The sequence below is a fragment of the Gallus gallus genome, chromosome 1 (assembly GCF_016699485.2).
Source record: "Gallus gallus isolate bGalGal1 chromosome 1, bGalGal1.mat.broiler.GRCg7b, whole genome shotgun sequence".
NCBI classification, from domain to species: domain Eukaryota; kingdom Metazoa; phylum Chordata; class Aves; order Galliformes; family Phasianidae; genus Gallus; species Gallus gallus.
Window position 1 is genome coordinate 49,945,606 of NC_052532.1, and position 17,441 is coordinate 49,963,046.

Genomic DNA, 17,441 nt, shown 5'->3' on the forward strand with positions numbered 1-17,441 from the left:
GGGGCGGTGGGCGTGGCTAGCAAACGGGCTGGCAGCTTCCGCGGCGCCGCGCGGCGGTTGGGTAGGGGAACGGTTGAGTGTTTGGAGCAGTCGTTCTCTATTCCGCCACCATGGACTCGCGTAAGCTGAGCGAGCTGCGGGCCTTCGTCAGGCTGTGTAAGCAGAACCCGGGCCTGCTGCACACCGAGGAGCTGGGCTTTCTGCGCGAGTGGGTGGAGAGGTCGGTCATGGGCGACTGTGGGGAGCGGGGTTGGGGGGGGCGTGCCCGGCCATTAGCGGGAGGGGGGGGCGGGCGGCACGTGGCGGCGCGAGGCCCCGCCGCGTGGCTGGGGAGGGGGGCGGAGGGGGCGCGTTGCAGTCGTCGCGGGTTCGAATCCCGCCGCGGGACGCGTAGTGGCACCGACCCTTGCGTGCCTGAGGCTGGGGGGCGGTCTGAGTCTGTCTGTTAAATGGTGGCTGTGCACGCGGCTAAAGTCGTGCCCTTCGGCCATCTCGCGGCTTTCCGTGCGGAACTTTGCGTCCTGACACCCAAAAAGCACGCTCTCCGTTAATAGGTTGAACCGTTGCGGTCCGATCTCCTCACGGCAGTGCCTCAACGCCGGGCCGCCCTGGGGCTCCCTCAGCGCCGGGCGGGAACGGCCGAGCCCGGCTGTGTGTGTGTGTGTGAGAACCCAAACAGCGGTGTTGCACGGCGTACCACACTGCTCCGGTGAATTATTTATTTAGGTTTCTGTGCAGCGATGCTTGAACTTTTTCACGCGTCCAGGGTAGTTGTGGGAATATTCCTACTTCACTCTGCTTGGTTATGCAGTGCCCGCAGCACACGGGCATAGGAAGGAAACGCACGGAATGCTTTAACCTTCTGTGGGCCCTCAGTCCCATTGCTAACGCGTGGGACCTCGGTGCCTCGCCCTGGGTCACATCCATCCCTCTGTTGTGTAATTCTGGATGTGTGAGCAGAGGTTTTGGGGCGGGGGAAGAGAACACTGCTGCCTTTGGCCAAAAGAAGCGTTAGGGAATGGAGAAACGATCTCTGATTTCTCATTTTTTCCATGTAATGCAGAGGGTTCTGCTGTCCAAAATAGTTTTTACAGAGGCTCTTCCTGGTTTTGCTCACGTATTTGAGCTAGGTATTTGATGAAGTTCTACACTTGTGAATGTGGAACGGTGGTCACAAAATTACATCTCGCATCATACTCTGGAAGTTGGGAGGGCTGCCCTCCCTTCCACAACAGGACAATTTATGCTCTTATAGGGTCTCCTCTGTTCTCTGCAAACAGCCTGAAGCTCATCACAGCCTGGCTTCAGGTGGGAGAGAACCCAATGAGTCTTCTGTCTGTCAGCTTATCTGTATTAATCTATAATTATATAGGTTAGTCACCAAGGTGATGTTGCAAGCGGTTACGGAATAATGATAATATACTAATAAAATTCTGATTGACTTTCGTTTTGCTTAGCCTTCGTCATTCTTGAAATAGCATATATGAAATAGTGGGTGATCTATATATGTTAAGTGCATCTCATAGAGTTCAAAGCTCAGCTGGGGCCTCTTTTGGGGTGTGAAGAAGGTAGTGGAGACTAACCGAGTGCTCCCAGTCCTGAGCAAGGTGTCAGACTAAAATGAGCTGATCTTGAGCCCAATAATTTGGAATTGTTTCAGAACCCAAATCTTTTAGCTTAAGCTGTTCTTAAATATATGACTGGAAGCTCGGAAGGTTATTGACCTTCTTGAATTCAGACCTTCAGTCTTTGTCTAGTAGATACGGCCAGTAAGCCAGGCTTTGAAGAAGTCTTATGTTATTTTTGTTGTTGTTTTAGTTGGATCCGTTAGGTGGATCTTTATTTGTGATTGGTGTTTCTGAAGTTGTTGTTTCTTATGGATGTGCAGCCAAGGAGAAGTTCCAAGGATCACCCATACGATCCCCATGATGGCCAGTTCTTAAACTGCTTGCTAAGAAAGGGTTATAGAATTGTATGCTTTGCTGTCAGCCTGCAATGGTAAGATAAGCAAATCAAAATAGGAGGAACGGTTTCTACACGTAGTGTGATTTATCAGATTGCAATTGTGCAGTTCCTGAAATATGATGTATCTTAAGCAAAGACAATATACCAGAGGTGCATTCCTGCCATCTCCCCTTCTCCCACTCTTTCTCCACAGATTGTGCCCCATCTGGGTTTTTCAGCCCTTTTGGGGCCTGACTATGAGCTGGTGCTGGTGCCAGGGGGAAGAAGGAAGGGAGGGGAGGGCCTGACTTAAGAAGCTGTAGGATCTCAAACTTAGGATGTAGTCTAGTTGTGCTGATTCCTCAAAGCAAAGTCCTGTGCCCTTCTGATTTCTGCTGCATGTGTGCCCACTTCATTCCCCACTGTGTCAAGCCCGTTGTCTGCTTTTCATTGAGTTGGTTGAGCCTGTTGAGTTGTTGGACACAAGTGTAGTTGTTTTTTTTTTTTTCCTTTTGGAGTATCTGTAGACAAAGCAATCAAGAACTGTCCAAAGAAGAACGTAGAGTGGAAGATGGGTGGAAAAGTAGTCCTTGCAGCAGCCTGCCAGTGGATACGATTAGATGTTATATGAAACAGCTGGAGAATTCCACCTGTGCTTATTTCTGGCTGCTAAACCAAGTCAATGTAATATAGAAGTTTATTCTCAATTGAGGGAATGCAGTCTATAGAGAGAATGCTATTTAATGGGTAGTGGGAGAAAGTCATGGATATTGAAATGCATAAAAGTAATGAAATGGTTTTCTTGGCAGCATTTCTTAAAAATTATATAAGCATTTTAGATGAGAAAAATATCCTGGTAATAGATATTTTTTAGTTCTCTTAAATGTTTTGATCCATTTCAAAAATAATTATAGTTTTAATGGGAACTATAATAATAATACCTCATTGTGAATTGAAAGAGTTTAAGCCAAAAGGCAGCTTTCCCTTGTGAGAAAGGGTGGGTGGGTGCTATGTGATATACATGAGTACAAATTACAGTGGAGACCCAACGTGCATTACACTGCATTAAGGAAAATATGGTTCCTGTGTACTTTTTAACTGCTTTTACAGTGAATCAGATTGTTGTATATTTTGTGACAATAGAAAGCTGAGATTATCAGCAAGACTTGAGTTAATAAAATACTTGGCATTGTTTTGATAATCTTATTGTTTTTTTTCTCTTCCCTAATTTGCTGAAAAGCATGGGAGGCACGATACCACCTGCTCCAGCCAGTACTTCCACAGATGAGACAAGTAAGGTAAGATGTAAAGAGTTTGTAATTGCATGATAACATTCAGACACTGCAAAAATGATTGGGCAGGAAGAGAGAAACAAAAATTGCTGCTAAGTTTTACCCAGACAGTGTGGGTGAATACACTGGGGTGAATAATTTTGGGAGGTAAGACTGAAGCCTGCTCCACTGCATCCTGTGGGAGACAGTTTGTTATGGATGGCTTTCTAGTTTGTTTCAGTTGTTATCATGCTCCATTTCCTTAATCATGAATGCCTGATGTTCTCAACAATGCAGATGGCATACAAAGTCTTGATTGCTCCTCTTTATGCAGTCATTGTCAGCTTATAAGCCTCTTATGTAGCCATTGCTGGCTCAAATTATAACTTTACATGGCAAGAAGTACTAGTAAGCATGATAGGTGGTAAAGAGTTTAACTGTCAACTTTTTAAGGCAGTATTGTGGAAGAGATTTTTTGTTGTTGTTTTTTTCAGGAGAGTTAATAAATTTGGCTTTTAGATATTTGTAGGAGAATTTTCTCCAGCTTGAAACTATTTTTTGAAAAAGCAGAATGCTTATTTTAGGTTTAACAGGACAGTGGGTACTGGAGTTACTGATTGATGGGAACTGAACTCTGCTGGGGGGTTGTTTATGTGTAGTGAGTGTAGTCTGTGGCCCTGAATGTATAGACACAGCTTCTGTCTGTGATAAAGGAGGATGTGCTGTGTGGTGGGATGCAGAGGAACGTACTTAAGTAGTTAGAAGCTGATAGGAAAACGTTTGAAAGAATGTTGTGTGTGTATATAGCAAATATGTCTTGACAAAAAAGAAAACAAATTTTAATCATTGATGCTAGCTTATTGTTCCCTGTAGAAGACCTTAGCTTAAAAGTATTAGATTGAGAGAATTTTTCATCCAGAGGATGTTCAGGGAGGGCTGGAAGATTGCAAGGGCTAGTTAGTATTCATTGCAAGACTGATTCTGAATTGGATATTATCTGGATCATTTTGTTTTGATTATTGAATTATACAGTTTGAAAGACTGGCTTTACCAATAATAGAACTTGGTGAGTCAAGATTTGGGCTTTGAGTTATTTGCATGCATGACAGACTTAATCTCAGAGGAGGAAAAAAGGAGATCTGTATCTTGAAAATAACTGTTTGGCCTTAGAGCAGTTGTATTCTTTGAAGATTGGTTCTGGACTTTTCAATGCCCTGCTATTTATTAGAGTGGGAGTAGAATATCAGTCAGAAATATGAACTTACAAATGTGTTTCTCTTTCAGGGCAAAGCAGAAGAACAGCCAGAGGAACCAGTTAAATCCCCTGAGCCAGAAAGTGAAGAGAGTGACTTAGGTGTGGAAGATAGATGACATTATCATGGTTAGAACATGATTCTGGAAACCTCTGTAAATGTAGTCTAAACTTGCTTTTTATTTTTCCCCTAGAAATTGACAATGAGGGAGTGATTGAACCTGATAATGATGACCCTCAAGAAATGGGAGATGAAAATGTGGAGGTAAGCACAAATCCTTCAATGGCTGTGGCAGCAGGAAAGAAGGGGGGAGAGGTTTGAGTTGAGTCAAGAATAACAATCAAGGGGGGGGGGAAATTAGTATTACCTGTTAGCACTAATAGGTAGGCAGCTGCTACTTCGAATCTTCCAGCTAAAATCATGGTGACTAGTATCTCCAAGATGGAAGCAAAAAAATAACTTTTTTTTATACTATGATTTAAATCTAAATTAAATAAAAACTTTTGGAGTCAGAAAGGTGCAGCTTCCTTTGGTGCTGTCTCAGTGTGATACTTCCAGCCTTTGGAACTCCATAATCTTCAGATTTTGTCTGTGTGTTCAATTTTGTTTGCTTATTTTCTTAGGTAACTGAAGAGATGATGGATCAAGCTAATGAGAAGAAGATGGAAGCTATCAATGCCCTAAGTGAAGGTGATACATTGTTTGGTTGTTTTCTAGTACATATTAAAGGACATAGTGTTTGGTGCTCCTTTTAGAAACAAAACAACAGCAAAAAACCTTAATAAAGTATCTTGGACCTTTGTGAGCACCTGCAAGAAGCAGAAAGCTTACTTCATGTTAGATATCCAAAACTAACTAGAACATGAAAGCTTTAAGTATAGTCTTCCCCATGTGGCTGTAACTTGGGGGAAGTATTGCAGCACCTTAATTATACATCTACTGCTACAGTAGTTCCCTATATATTATTAATGTCTCTAGTGGTTTGTCTTAATGCAGTGGAAAGCTGCATATTAAAGAGGTGACTTCCTATGTGATTGCATATGAAGTCAAACGTACAAACCTAATTCTGAGAGGACACCCTTTCCTCATGGTTCTAGAATTCATTTTGAAGTTTGTTCTTCAATAATGTGACAAGGATGAAAAATTGATTTTCTTTTGATAATGTTCCATTCAAGATGTAGCTGGGGCAATAGCACCATATAAGGCAGGTTTGGCAAGTTGGGTGTAGTCATTGCATAATGACGGAAACTTTACTGGTGCTCTTTTTCAGGTGACCTTCAGAAGGCTGTCAATTTGTTCACAGATGCTATCAAGCTGAATCCTTGTTTGGCTATCTTGTATGCCAAGAGAGCAAGGTGAGTCATGATAAACTAGTGATTTATGTTTCTGTCCCAAACTTAAGTCTTTGTTTGATTAATGTATAGTTCTTGGGTTTTTTTTTTTGTATCTGTATGGTAGGTGCTAGTGAAAGAAAAACTACATTGTATACTCTGTGTAATTAAAGTATTGTAGTAAATATAGCAAGTTGGTGATTTAATTATTCAGAATCCAAAGTCTGTGGTTCTCCACATACTGTGTTGGTTTTTTTTACTACTTGTATTAACAACTTGTGTCCTGGCAGTGCCTGTTTCTCATCTATTATTGAGTAGTCTTCTGAAGGATGGTCCAAGTCTTAACACTCAGAGCACTTATACAGGATCAGTCCAACAGCACACCTCATCCAGCCTTCTGTTGTTGTCAGTAGTTAGCAGTCACAGGTGCCTGTAGAATAGAATATGGACGAGGCAAGTAGGGTGGTACTCCTGCAGCTTTTTCAGCCTTTGGTTCATTTCATCTCAGGATTATTTGAAGCTATACCTTGATACTTAATAGCTCTTGATGGCTTTTTCTTGTCTTGCTGTGATGATGTCAGTCTCCTGTTAAAAAACAAATTAGTGTTTGCAGTGTTCTCTGGCAAGGAGTTTGAAAGCTTAACTGAATTAATTATGTGATTCTTTGTTTCTTGCCTTGAATTTGTTATTTCACTTGCTTCCTACTGTGTGTAAGGGAACTAGGACTCTTTAAAGGTTCCTTGTTCTTGTTCTCCCTACTACCTCTGATTCTTATAGACTGAAGTTGTGTGCATTTTTTGTTTGTTTTTGGGTATATTTTCTGTTCCAAGCTATAAGGTCCTAATCTCTTTCCTTGTACGGAAGGGAGCAGCTCTGTTCTTAAGATGATGCTGCTGTTCTTGGAACTTTTCTCAGTATTCAAGTATTCAAGTTGAGGTCCATTGTAGGTTTAGACAGTGATGTGATTATGTTATATTTTGATTGCAGTCTTTGATTTTATGTTTTTTGACTTCTCTGTATTGAGAAGCTTAAGAAACTGTCAGTGAGATGTTGAAATGAGTGTACAGTACTGTATTAGTTGAAGGAATGCCTTTCATGGGGGCTTCTGAAGGCATGAAAATATTTGAACCAAGGCACTGCGTACACCATTGGAAGAGTTCGGGGAGCAGCTCAGAACGAGATTTGCTTTTTGTAGTTGGTCAGGCTAAATGATAAACAGTTGCTCATTTCGTGTAGGCAACTTAAAACTGATGTGCTATTGTAGTTCCTTATTATTCTAATAATTGATTTGTATAACCAGTATGATAATTAGCTCTTACTGTTATTTTAAAGACTATGGGGTGTATAATGCTGCTAGCTTTTCGTTCTACTTGTTAGTTGCTATCGTCTATAGATGGTAAGCAACGTGAAATTGAACTGCACTTTACATTTCTTTATCTTTTTCACATGCATCACAGTTGTTCTTGCTGGCAAGGCTCAACTCTGAATACTGAACGCTTGCACTTTTTGCTAATGATTCACATACCACTTGGGGGGGGGAACTAAATTTCAGTGGCTGTTAGCACTACAAAATCTTTTTGAATGTAGCTTTTCAAATGTATCTCATTAGCCTGCCTGTTAGTCATCCAAAATTATTTCCAGCTTAAGTTAGTAACTTGGTATTTCAATACATACAATAAATGTTCTTGTTCCCACAGTGTTTTTGTGAAACTGCAGAAGCCAAATGCTGCCATTAGAGATTGTGACAGAGCCATCAAGATTAATCCTGACTCAGCACAGACTTATAAATGGAGGGGGAAAGCACATAGGTAATGAACTGCAACTGTTCTCAATGTTGTCTTTACTTGGAGAGGAACAATTTTGTTTGTGCTTTTTATTTCTCTGTTTCTCTGTGAACTGTCAGTTTTGTATGTGAAAGAAGTAGTCCGGAGCCAAGAACCCAATATCTTAAGTGTATATCTTACAAGAAAGAAAGGATAGTGGTGATTTATTAATGGTGACTTAAGAGTAATCTGTCTGGCACAGTCTTTTTTCTTTTTTTCCTTCCCTTTGATAAGTCATCTTCTAATGAGTTACTGTCATTTGGAAGATCATTTTCTAATCATTTGCTGAAGATCATGAGCTCTGGCAGTGTGGGTTTTATTTGTGACATGGAGCCTAACTGAGAAGGCTGGAGCGTAGTTTGGATTAATGTCTCTGTCTGTGAGATGAAGTACTGTGACCCCTTAGGAATGGCAGCATTCACTTAACTCTTCAGTTATCACAGGTTTGTCTAAATGAATAAGAAGTAGTGCTGCTCAGTAGTTTTTGTAACTGTTCAGTTAAGGCACGGTGCACCTGGTTAGGTAGGATGTTTTAAATGCTGAGTAAACTTGCATTTAGGATTGATTTGGCAGTAATGTGCAGAACTCTGAATGTGTAGCTTCACATTGAGCATGTGCCTGGTTTTGCTGAGTGTTTTATTAGTGTGCTTTACGTGGTTAGGTAGAATACCTTCTCCCTGAGAGACCATCCTTGTACGTAGCAAAGAATGACACGAGCTGATTTAGTTTTTCTTCCTGATTTTTATGTCACACAAGAGTTACAGTAAATATATGAAGCAAACAAGCATGCTCTAATATCATCATAGTGCATGTATTACAGAAAATACAATGATTATTAAACTTGGAACTATGTAGATAGCTTTGGACAAAGTTACCGAATGCCGTGTGGTTGTAAGTACACGAAACAACTCCTAACTGTTTGCTTTTTGGCTTCTGAATGCTGTCTTCTGAATTCCAGACTTCTGGGTCACTGGGAGGAGGCTGCTCATGATCTTGCTCTAGCCTGTAAACTGGATTATGATGAAGATGCTAGCGCCATGCTGAAGGAGGTGCAGCCAAGGGTAAGTGGGAAGGTGATAATGGAGGGCCGGCCCTCTTTGTTTTAGTGACATTGCTGTCTTGAGATTCTTGGGATATGCATTGTGCTATGGGAATATTCACGTGTCAACATCAGTGTTCATCTGACACTTCATAGAGTTTGGAAATGATTCTATCTTCAGCTACTGCTGTTTTGACTGTTTGGAAATGAGGTCTCTGGGACTGAGTATATAGCCAAACAATGAAACGTTCCTTTTTAAAACCTTAATAAAAAAATGTGATGTAGTTGAAGTTATCAGGGCATTGTTATCACAGCAGTGGTGGTTTTTGTTTTTATTTTTGTTGTTCTGGATTTTTTTTTCCCCCCAGATGTTTGCAAACTAATCAAACTTCATCCTATATGTTCTACAAAGGAAGTGTTCTTGGCTGTGAGAAGTACTTTCATTTGTCTACCCCACGAGGGCAGCATAATTCCTTTGAGACTTATGTTCTGTTTTTCTGAAGCGATCCCAGCACTGTTCTAATAAAGTGCTTGTGTGACATCTGTAAGACAATTGATTGTAGGCTTTCTTTCTCTTCTATTTTACATGTTTCTTTGAAGTGATTCGTAGAGCACAGATTGCAATTGTTGCATTGTACTGAGTTTATATTGCAAGGTCTGTAGGAGGATGGGGACGGGGGTTTATACTTGTGGTTTGCAGAGCCCATTCCAGCCAACTCCAAAAATGGCTCTTGGCCAAAGCTGTGTCCGTTGCAACTCTTTGACTACATGTGTAAGAAAGAGTAAAACATGCTGTGCAGCAGCTGTGAGAGGGTTTAAAGGAGTGAGGAACGAGGGGGAAGTGAGTAGCTGCGTAGACACCAAAGTCAGTGAAGGAGGAAGGTGCTCCAGGTGCTGATGCAGGGATTTCTGTGCAGCCCATGGTAATGCAGGTCGTCACCCTGGAGCCCGTGGAGAACCCCACGTCACAGCCAAGTGACTGTGGTGTGAGGGGAGCTGCAGTCTTTGAAGGGCCCCATGCTGGAGGGGGCTCCTAGCAGGAACTACAGCCTGTGGCAGACCCTGCACGGAAACCTGTGTTGGAGCAGTTCATGAAGGACTGTGTACCATTGGAACAGAAGGAATGTGTGAGGAGGAGGGAGCAGCAGAAAGGAGCCGTTACAAGCAGGCAGCAAGCCTTCTTCCCACTCCCAGCTGTGCCACTTGGAGGGGAAGAGGTAGAAGAGTTGGGAATGAAAGGTTGAAGTTGAGACTGGGGAGAAGGCAGGGTAAGGGAAGGTGTCTTTAGTTTTGTCATTGTTTCTCATCATTCTACGTTAATTGGCAGTAAGTTAAATTACTCTTTCTCCAGTTGATTCTGTCTTGCCAGTGACAGTCATTGGTAAGACATTTCCCTGTTGCTGTCTTGACTCAGGAGATTTTGTATTGTTTCTCTTCTCCTGTTGAGGAGAGGGAACAAGAGAATGGCTCAGTGGGCATCTGGCAGTCAGCCGAGGTTAACTTGCCAAATACATAAACGTTCCCATAGCAAATAGCTCAAGTTTTCAGTCTTGTCTTTCCAGAAAACACTCTCGCCAGCAAAACAACAACTGAAACCATCTTACAAGCAATTAGTCTTCTGTGTCAGAGACTATTGATCTGTAGCAGATCTGCTAGGTCTTACATCTTGACCTTTGTTTGATGAGAGGTGTACTTAATGATTGGCTGAGAGGGAACTTTTATTTCCCTCGGTTGATATGCACATGCACAGGAAAAGCAGAGTATGGCTATGATGTGTTGAGAAATAGTTGCTAGAGGTGTGCCAGTTTGTGTATGGAGCTTGAGGAAAAAATGTGTGATCTTTCCATAAAGTGAAAGTGATGGTTTCTGCCAGCTGAACTGTTCTATTCACTGATTTGTTCACTCCCATCTTTTGTAGTACTTCTTAATTAAGCAGCACTTCTAGTTTGAGTTATATTCTGAAAATGTTTAACTTACCCTGAGAAATACTTAAAAACCATGAAAGTTTAAAAGTTTAGAAACTTTCATTTTATTTAACAAATAATAATAATAATAATGGAGCCATTTCATAGCTATAACATCAGATTCTGATGGCAGATACTGCCTTTGGTATCGGCTCTGCTGCCTGCAGTGTGCTTTCTCTGGCAGATGTACTTTGAGAAATACATGGTAGGAAATCTGTATCTAATGGTTAAAACAACTTGTATCAAAAGTTAACAGCTTACAAATTATTTATTCTTTTGAAGGATATTTTGAAAGAATAGAAGAGTATGCATATGTAAGAGGGGCTTCCAGCTATAGTTTATTCTAGTTCAGTGCTTCTGTTCGTCAACTTTGACTTACTGATTTTACTTTTCTTTAATTACTCTTTTTTTTTTTTTTAATGTAAGAGAATGTTACAGAGTATCTGTCGTATATGGTATTGTTCTTCAAAGCTCTGCAAATTGTGAAATGAACTGTGTTTTGAAGTGTTATAAAGATACATTCTGGTTTCAGGAATAGTACTGCAGTTAGCATTCTGTTATTAAGATGAGCCTGGAGCGAGGAGCCTTAAAGAGTTCATTGTTAATGAGTCCCCTCTGCTGGAGCTGGAATGTTGTTACCTTTGAGAAGAAGAGAGGAAACAAACTTGCTCCCCACCTGCCCTCTCTTGCTTTGATTCAGATACTCTTTGGCCTGCTTAAGTCTAGCTGTGTATGCTGTGCCTGGAACAGCAGTAGCACTATCTAACAAGCGTGTCTGCAGGGGGAATTACACTTCCTGTTATTGTGCCAGTGAAAATTCCTTTCTCCAGGGGCAATACAAGGCTGGTGTTAGCCTTGTAAAAAATAATATTTCAGCACGAAAGCAGGAAGGAATGTGGAAGTATTAAATGTTAAAGTTCTAACTATGGTGTACGTCCCAGAGCTTTACAGGAAGAAACATACTAGAGTGGAGTGTGTGGTGTGGTGAATCCACTGAGGACGTAGTATGTGCAAATAACTGATTGTGTTAGAGAGGAAGTAGCACTTCTGGGATGCGAAGTCAAATCTTATTTTTAAGAACTGGTGAAAATAGATTATAACAACACTTGCATGTATTTTATATTGAAATATGTTGTGTAGTATACTAGGAAGTAGCTGAAGTCTTGTAATTGTATTGTAACAGGCTCAGAAGATTGCAGAACATCGCCGAAAGTATGAACGGAAACGTGAAGAAAAGGAAATCAAGGAGAGAATGGAAAGAGTGAAGAAGGCACGAGAGGAACATGAAAGAGCACAGAGGGTGAATACTTAGGCTTTAGTATTGCTGAACGCTTTGGAGAGTGGCGTAGTTATTTTGTTTTAAATGAGTTGCATGGGAGAATTGTTTCCCCTTTAAATGTGAAATCTCATGGAGTTACTTTATTTTTTTGGTTACTTGACCAATTGTGGGATCTGGAGAGGAGGGCCTTTTGCTGCATCTGTATCTGTTGCTTATGGCAAAGATAGGCTCTGGAATCTCTGGGAATCTGTATTTCAGGAATTCAGTTACTATATGACTTTATCAGAATAGTGTTCACTTAGTATTTGTCTGCAAAATTGGGAGATTTTTAACTTCAAAATAATTGTTTGCATCTCCTGTGCACTTCCTGACTACAGTTCACTTCCTTTTTTTTCCTGTTTTACCAGTGTGTTTTTACAGCATGTGTTAGGGGTGGGAATTGGCCCTAAAAATTAAGCTAATGGGCTAAAACTGATCATATGGTTCGTGTTCAGTAAAAGCACACTCTGTGTAACAACTGCAAGAACATATGAAAATAAGGGGAGCTATTGCTGCTTCTTGCCTGTGGCTTTGTATATTGTGAAGTGCTTTATTGGATAATTCCTTTAGCCTGCAAGTATTAAACAGTCTCAGCTATTTTTTTTTCCTCCTAGAACCCTTTGAGCAGTAGAAAGCAGGCTGCAATTCCATAGCTTTGTCTGGAATTATATGCTTTCTTCTACAGGAGGAAGAAGCAAGGCGACAAGCAGGAGGAGCTCAATTTGGTGGTTTCCCAGGTGGCTTTCCAGGTATGTATTATTAAGCATCAATACTTGTTACTTGACGTAGAAGTGACTGCTTGTTTTTTCCCAAATACGGTATTAAAACCACAGTTTAGATAGCATTTATTCTCAAGATGGGGAGAAGAAAATGTTTTATGAAGTTTAAAACTAAATAACTGAGCGTTAGTGGGGGGAGGGAAGAGATTCTTAATTGTGTTGTTTCTGGGTAACAAGTAGAGGGAAGTAATAATCAGTAATAATGATTAATGGAGTGAAAGGATTTAGGCCTGTGAAAAGAAAGATGCAGTGTTTGCTTAGTAATATGTGCTGAAAACGTAGTATAAAATATTTTCTGAATTAGGCTGGCTTGGACCCATCTTGCTTAAGAACAGTAGTTGTAAAGCTGAAAATTGAGTTGAATGTTAGCTTCCAAACATTGCAGTTTTCCCTATTGTTTAACTGAACGGTTTCTCAATGAAAATGTTGCAATTTTTGAACAGTTCCACGAAGATCAGACTTTCTGTGTCATTTTTGGGTACAGTCAGTTGCAGAGAAGCAATAGTGAGTGCTTGAAGATCAAATTGTAGTTGTGGGTTGAATGCATGCTCCGAATAAATCAACTTGTCAAAGGAGGCTTTGACAAATAGAGACTGTATCTACCTCAGGGATTTTTTTTCAGTTATGATTTTTTGACTTCTTTTTCCCCCCAACATCTGAAGTTCTTACTGCACATTGAATGAGCCCAGGACATACTGCTACTGATTTAATTCTGCCCGCAATTGCTCATGCCTGGCTTTCAAAAGTCTGAATTTCTTGACTTGATATGTACGAAGTTAACTAGAAAATAATTGTATTTGTGTACAAAGTGCTGGACCCTAATTAGGTCCTCCTGTTCGATTGGGTTAAAAACATTGATGAAACACATTTCAGGTTCTCACAGAGCCCCTGCTTTCCATTCTGTGAAACAGCTCTTTGCTTTGTGGAAGGCATAAAATTGGGAGTGTATGAGTGGAAGGATGTTCTGTTTGTTTTGTTCCGTGTCAGTGAGCTCCTGTACAGATGAATTAAATGTTCTTCATCATGCATTCTTGTGTCTTGGGGTTTGCAGGTGGATTTCCTGGGGCTATGCCTGGAGGTATGCCGGGAATGGCAGGTATGCCAGGTCTGAATGAGATTCTCAGTGATCCAGAAGTCCTTGCAGCCATGCAGGTGAGTATTTGATTAGAACCAAAGCGAAATGCTCAGAATGAGGGAGGAACAGCTTAGGGGAGCCAAGGGAAGAGAAAAAGATGTGACCCACTGAATAGCAGTGAGGGTATTTACTTCCTTCTGTTGTGAAGTTTTCTCCACGGTTGTGCGTGTAGCTCGTCCAGACTGTCTGCAATCTATTTTTTCACACTGACAGGGACTTTAATTAAAGGTGTCATGCTGTGTCCTCCTTTTTCTTTACCTACACATCCTTCTCCCTGCTCCGGCCCTATGCTTACATATAATCAACAAAACCACACACTGGATAGAGTTTTAAGCTTTTTTTTGTCTCCGGTTATTTTCTACACAGTATGATTCATTTCCTCCTTTTTTTGTGAGTGCATCCACACTGTGGTAATTATGCACAAATGAAAAACTATTGTTAATACTGTTGCAACACAATATATTGCAATAATGTTGAGAATCGCCTTTTTCTTCAGGGAATGAAGAGGCAAACTACTATCAGAATAGTTCCACATCTGGTATTTTCTAAATTTATGTTCAGAAAGCCTACTTCCTTGGTAGGCTTGATTAACTACTCAGTTGCTTAGGTCATTGAACAGCTGTGTTTGGCATCTAAATAAATAAAAGCTTTGCATGGGACTGTCATTTGATATGCCCTGAAATCATGAAAAAGGCATGGCTTTCCATGAAAAAAATCATGAGTTCCCGTAGTATTTGCTGGTTTATGGAAACACACCTTTGCTGTTTGTGGCAGTGTAAGTAATGTCATCTTACATCAAACTGTCCAAAGCAAACGACAGCAACAGAATACCCACGACTTGCAGTTGCATTCATTACCTGGCTCATTTATGCTGTAATACAGGACTTAGAAATTGGAGTTGCTGAAAACAGCTCTGAAGTGCAGTTAAATGTTGAGTGCTTAATACGTGCCTTCAAAAAGGCTCCACTGCATGCTGATTATATATACTCCACAATGTTATAGTATTCTGTTGCAAGAACATAGATGGATGGTGTTTTCTCTAGAGTCTGTTAGCAAAGCTTTAAGATTCTCATTGATTCTCTTAAGATTCTCTTTTGCACAATATTTAAATCTAGATAAGATTTAAATATCTGCACTACCTTCACCCTGCAAAGATGTCTAACTGCGTTATTATATCCTTTCTGAATCAGCAGCACAAGCTATAGTCTTAAAAGAGTAGGTTCTACTGCTTGACTTGATTCTGCTCAGTGCAGCTATGGAATATGTTTAAGGATAATGAAAGCTGATAGCTGTTACTGAGGCTAGCAACGAGGTTGCAAAAAAGTCTGAAGATACTAATTCACACAAGTCTCTCCCAAATCATTAATATCAAAGTGTTATTTTAACTCAGCGTGCGTAGAGTCTTTTCACAGCAAGGAGTTAATCCTGAAACTGGAGTTCTGTGAGGGTGAAGACCTTCCAATCGCTTCTGGATTAGTGGCTATTAACATCTTTGTGACAGCTCTCCTTGAGCTTACATCAGTATATGCTTCTTGTAGTTCTTTTCAAGGCTTCTTAACTGTACCAGTTGCAATTTTTTGCAGTGAGTTCTAATGTATGTAGCTTGCTCTGAAAGCAGTGCCTCCTACTTAGTTCCATGGAAACTACAACAGACACAAAGAGCACAACAGCACTACTTGATAGTGCAAATTATGTTACAAAACACTATTTTTCAACATAGTCAACACCATTAACTGTGCTTTTTCTTCAGTGATGAGCAAGAGCCTGCGTGCCACACTTGTAAAAATCTGCATGGCTCTCTGGAATGTGGCTTGTCTTTCACATCACTGTCACCACTGCTGAAGTGCACCACCCATGACCTCACTGTGCTCACATCCACTGTTTGGTCTCCATAAATGTTCAGCAAGTGGGTGCCTTTTTTTCCACATGGAGGAATTCAGTGAGACACCTTTGCTTCATCTGTGCTTCCTGTCAGGCACCACTTAGTCAGAATGCCCCTCTGTTGCCCTCTGTCACGTGGCAGCAAAATATAATGGAATACTGGTGAGAAGGTTCAGCTTCTACTGCCATACCACCACCATCTGCCTCTGATGTTGTGGGCCAACATAATAAAATAGGAAGCATTGCTTTCAGGGCAGCCCTTGTGCATTATTTTCATTTCATTTGCCTAAGCTTTATAGTCACCAGAAGAAGTAGCTGAAATGGGTAACCTGGAATGGGACATCTGGGGAATGTTTTGCTTACTTTTACCATTTTGCCTGTCTGGAGGATGTTGTAGTATTTCAGGTCTTCTATGCACAACTTCTAAACACAAATGTCATGTTGTATACAGAGATACACAAGCAGTCATGGTCAGATATAAATTATTTTTTAAAAAGAATGATGTGTCAAGTGCATCTAAGGATTGCTTACTTGCCATATGTTGAATGCAAACTTCTGCCTGAATGTGTAACGTAGAAAAAAAAGAGTACTGGTAAGTGTTTTCCCTTAACAGTGTTATTCATTCTTCTGCAGCCGTTAGAAAACTGAATGTTTCATTAATGCCATTTACACTGTGGTTTCCCTTCCAGCTTCTATGCTACATAATTCCATGTGAAACTGCTGATGTTTAAGTAACCAACTTAAGTAGTATTATATGAGCACATCATTGTGAAGCCTTGAATGTGTATCAGTCTGAAACATCTTTATAAGCATGGTCTAGAGTTTTCAGGTTTTTGGGGAGTTGCACAAGAGCAGAATAACTTACTTGCTGTGAATTCATAGTATCATAGAACACGTAGTGTAAAATTGAACGCTTCTTGCTTATTTGGTTGTGCTTTAATAAGATTCAGTGACTAAGCTGATTTGTCTTTACGCTCAGGATTCATGTATGCATGTGACAACACAGATATAACAATATAGCATGGTCTTCCTTGTCTTATATGCTATTCTGAAATTGGAAATTGAGGCTTGAGTCTGTGCAAGTCATCTTCCTGTGTTTATAGGAATCCTGTGGAGAAAACATATCCGGTGCCCTTTCTTTTGAACCTTACCATCTTAATTTTTAGGGAATTGGCAAATTCTCTTTTGTAGGGGAGATAACAATTGTAATTCTTCTCTGAGAAAGATAAGACTTGACTCTTTCAGTTCTCAGCATGTGTGAAACATGTGACTTAACCATGTAAGCAATTTCCTTGGAGTACACACCCACCAGATGCAATTTTGGATTAGACTTGTTTAACAGCTGTAGTCTGTGTCTGGTGCTAGAATAGATACATGATGAGTGTTACTGTTGCACAGACATCTTCTGAGGACACTAGTTGTTTTTTGATGGTTTCCTAAGAGTATGTCTGGGGTAGCAATGAAATGGAAGTTTAGGGAAGATTGTATCCCTCGATGGAAGTTCGTAAATGCTAGAATGAACAGAAGATGAGATTATAACTTTATACTGGATGTAATAAACAGCCTGCTTTCTGGATTAAAGAAAACTTGAATCTTTCGTGCAGAAGTTGCTTATAATGGAAACATTTTCTAGATTGAGAGGCAGAATTGATCTGTGACACACCTTTGCTCCGTGAACACTTTCATTTTGTCAGCCTGCCCCT

At 40.6% G+C, this 17,441-nt stretch overlaps 1 protein-coding gene across 2 annotated transcripts in view; it reads left to right on the forward strand.

Annotated features, from left to right (window-relative positions):
* The window catches only part of ST13P5 (suppression of tumorigenicity 13 (colon carcinoma) (Hsp70 interacting protein) pseudogene 5), a 19,818-nt gene continuing 2,377 nt past the window's right edge, over window positions 1-17,441 (forward strand). The window contains exons 1-11 of one of the 2 annotated variants that reach the window (NM_001030757.2): window positions 1-220; window positions 3,185-3,242; window positions 4,500-4,569; window positions 4,662-4,732; window positions 5,092-5,158; window positions 5,739-5,823; window positions 7,497-7,607; window positions 8,581-8,683; window positions 11,809-11,925; window positions 12,629-12,692; window positions 13,774-13,874. In NM_001030757.2, coding sequence (NP_001025928.2) covers window positions 111-220; window positions 3,185-3,242; window positions 4,500-4,569; window positions 4,662-4,732; window positions 5,092-5,158; window positions 5,739-5,823; window positions 7,497-7,607; window positions 8,581-8,683; window positions 11,809-11,925; window positions 12,629-12,692; window positions 13,774-13,874 — 957 coding nt within the window. In that variant the 5' untranslated portion in view covers window positions 1-110. Of the gene's footprint in view, window positions 221-333; window positions 710-3,184; window positions 3,243-4,499; window positions 4,570-4,661; window positions 4,733-5,091; window positions 5,159-5,738; window positions 5,824-7,496; window positions 7,608-8,580; window positions 8,684-11,808; window positions 11,926-12,628; window positions 12,693-13,773; window positions 13,875-17,441 lie in introns of those variants that run through there. The other variant, XM_046938880.1, reaches the window with a different exon arrangement.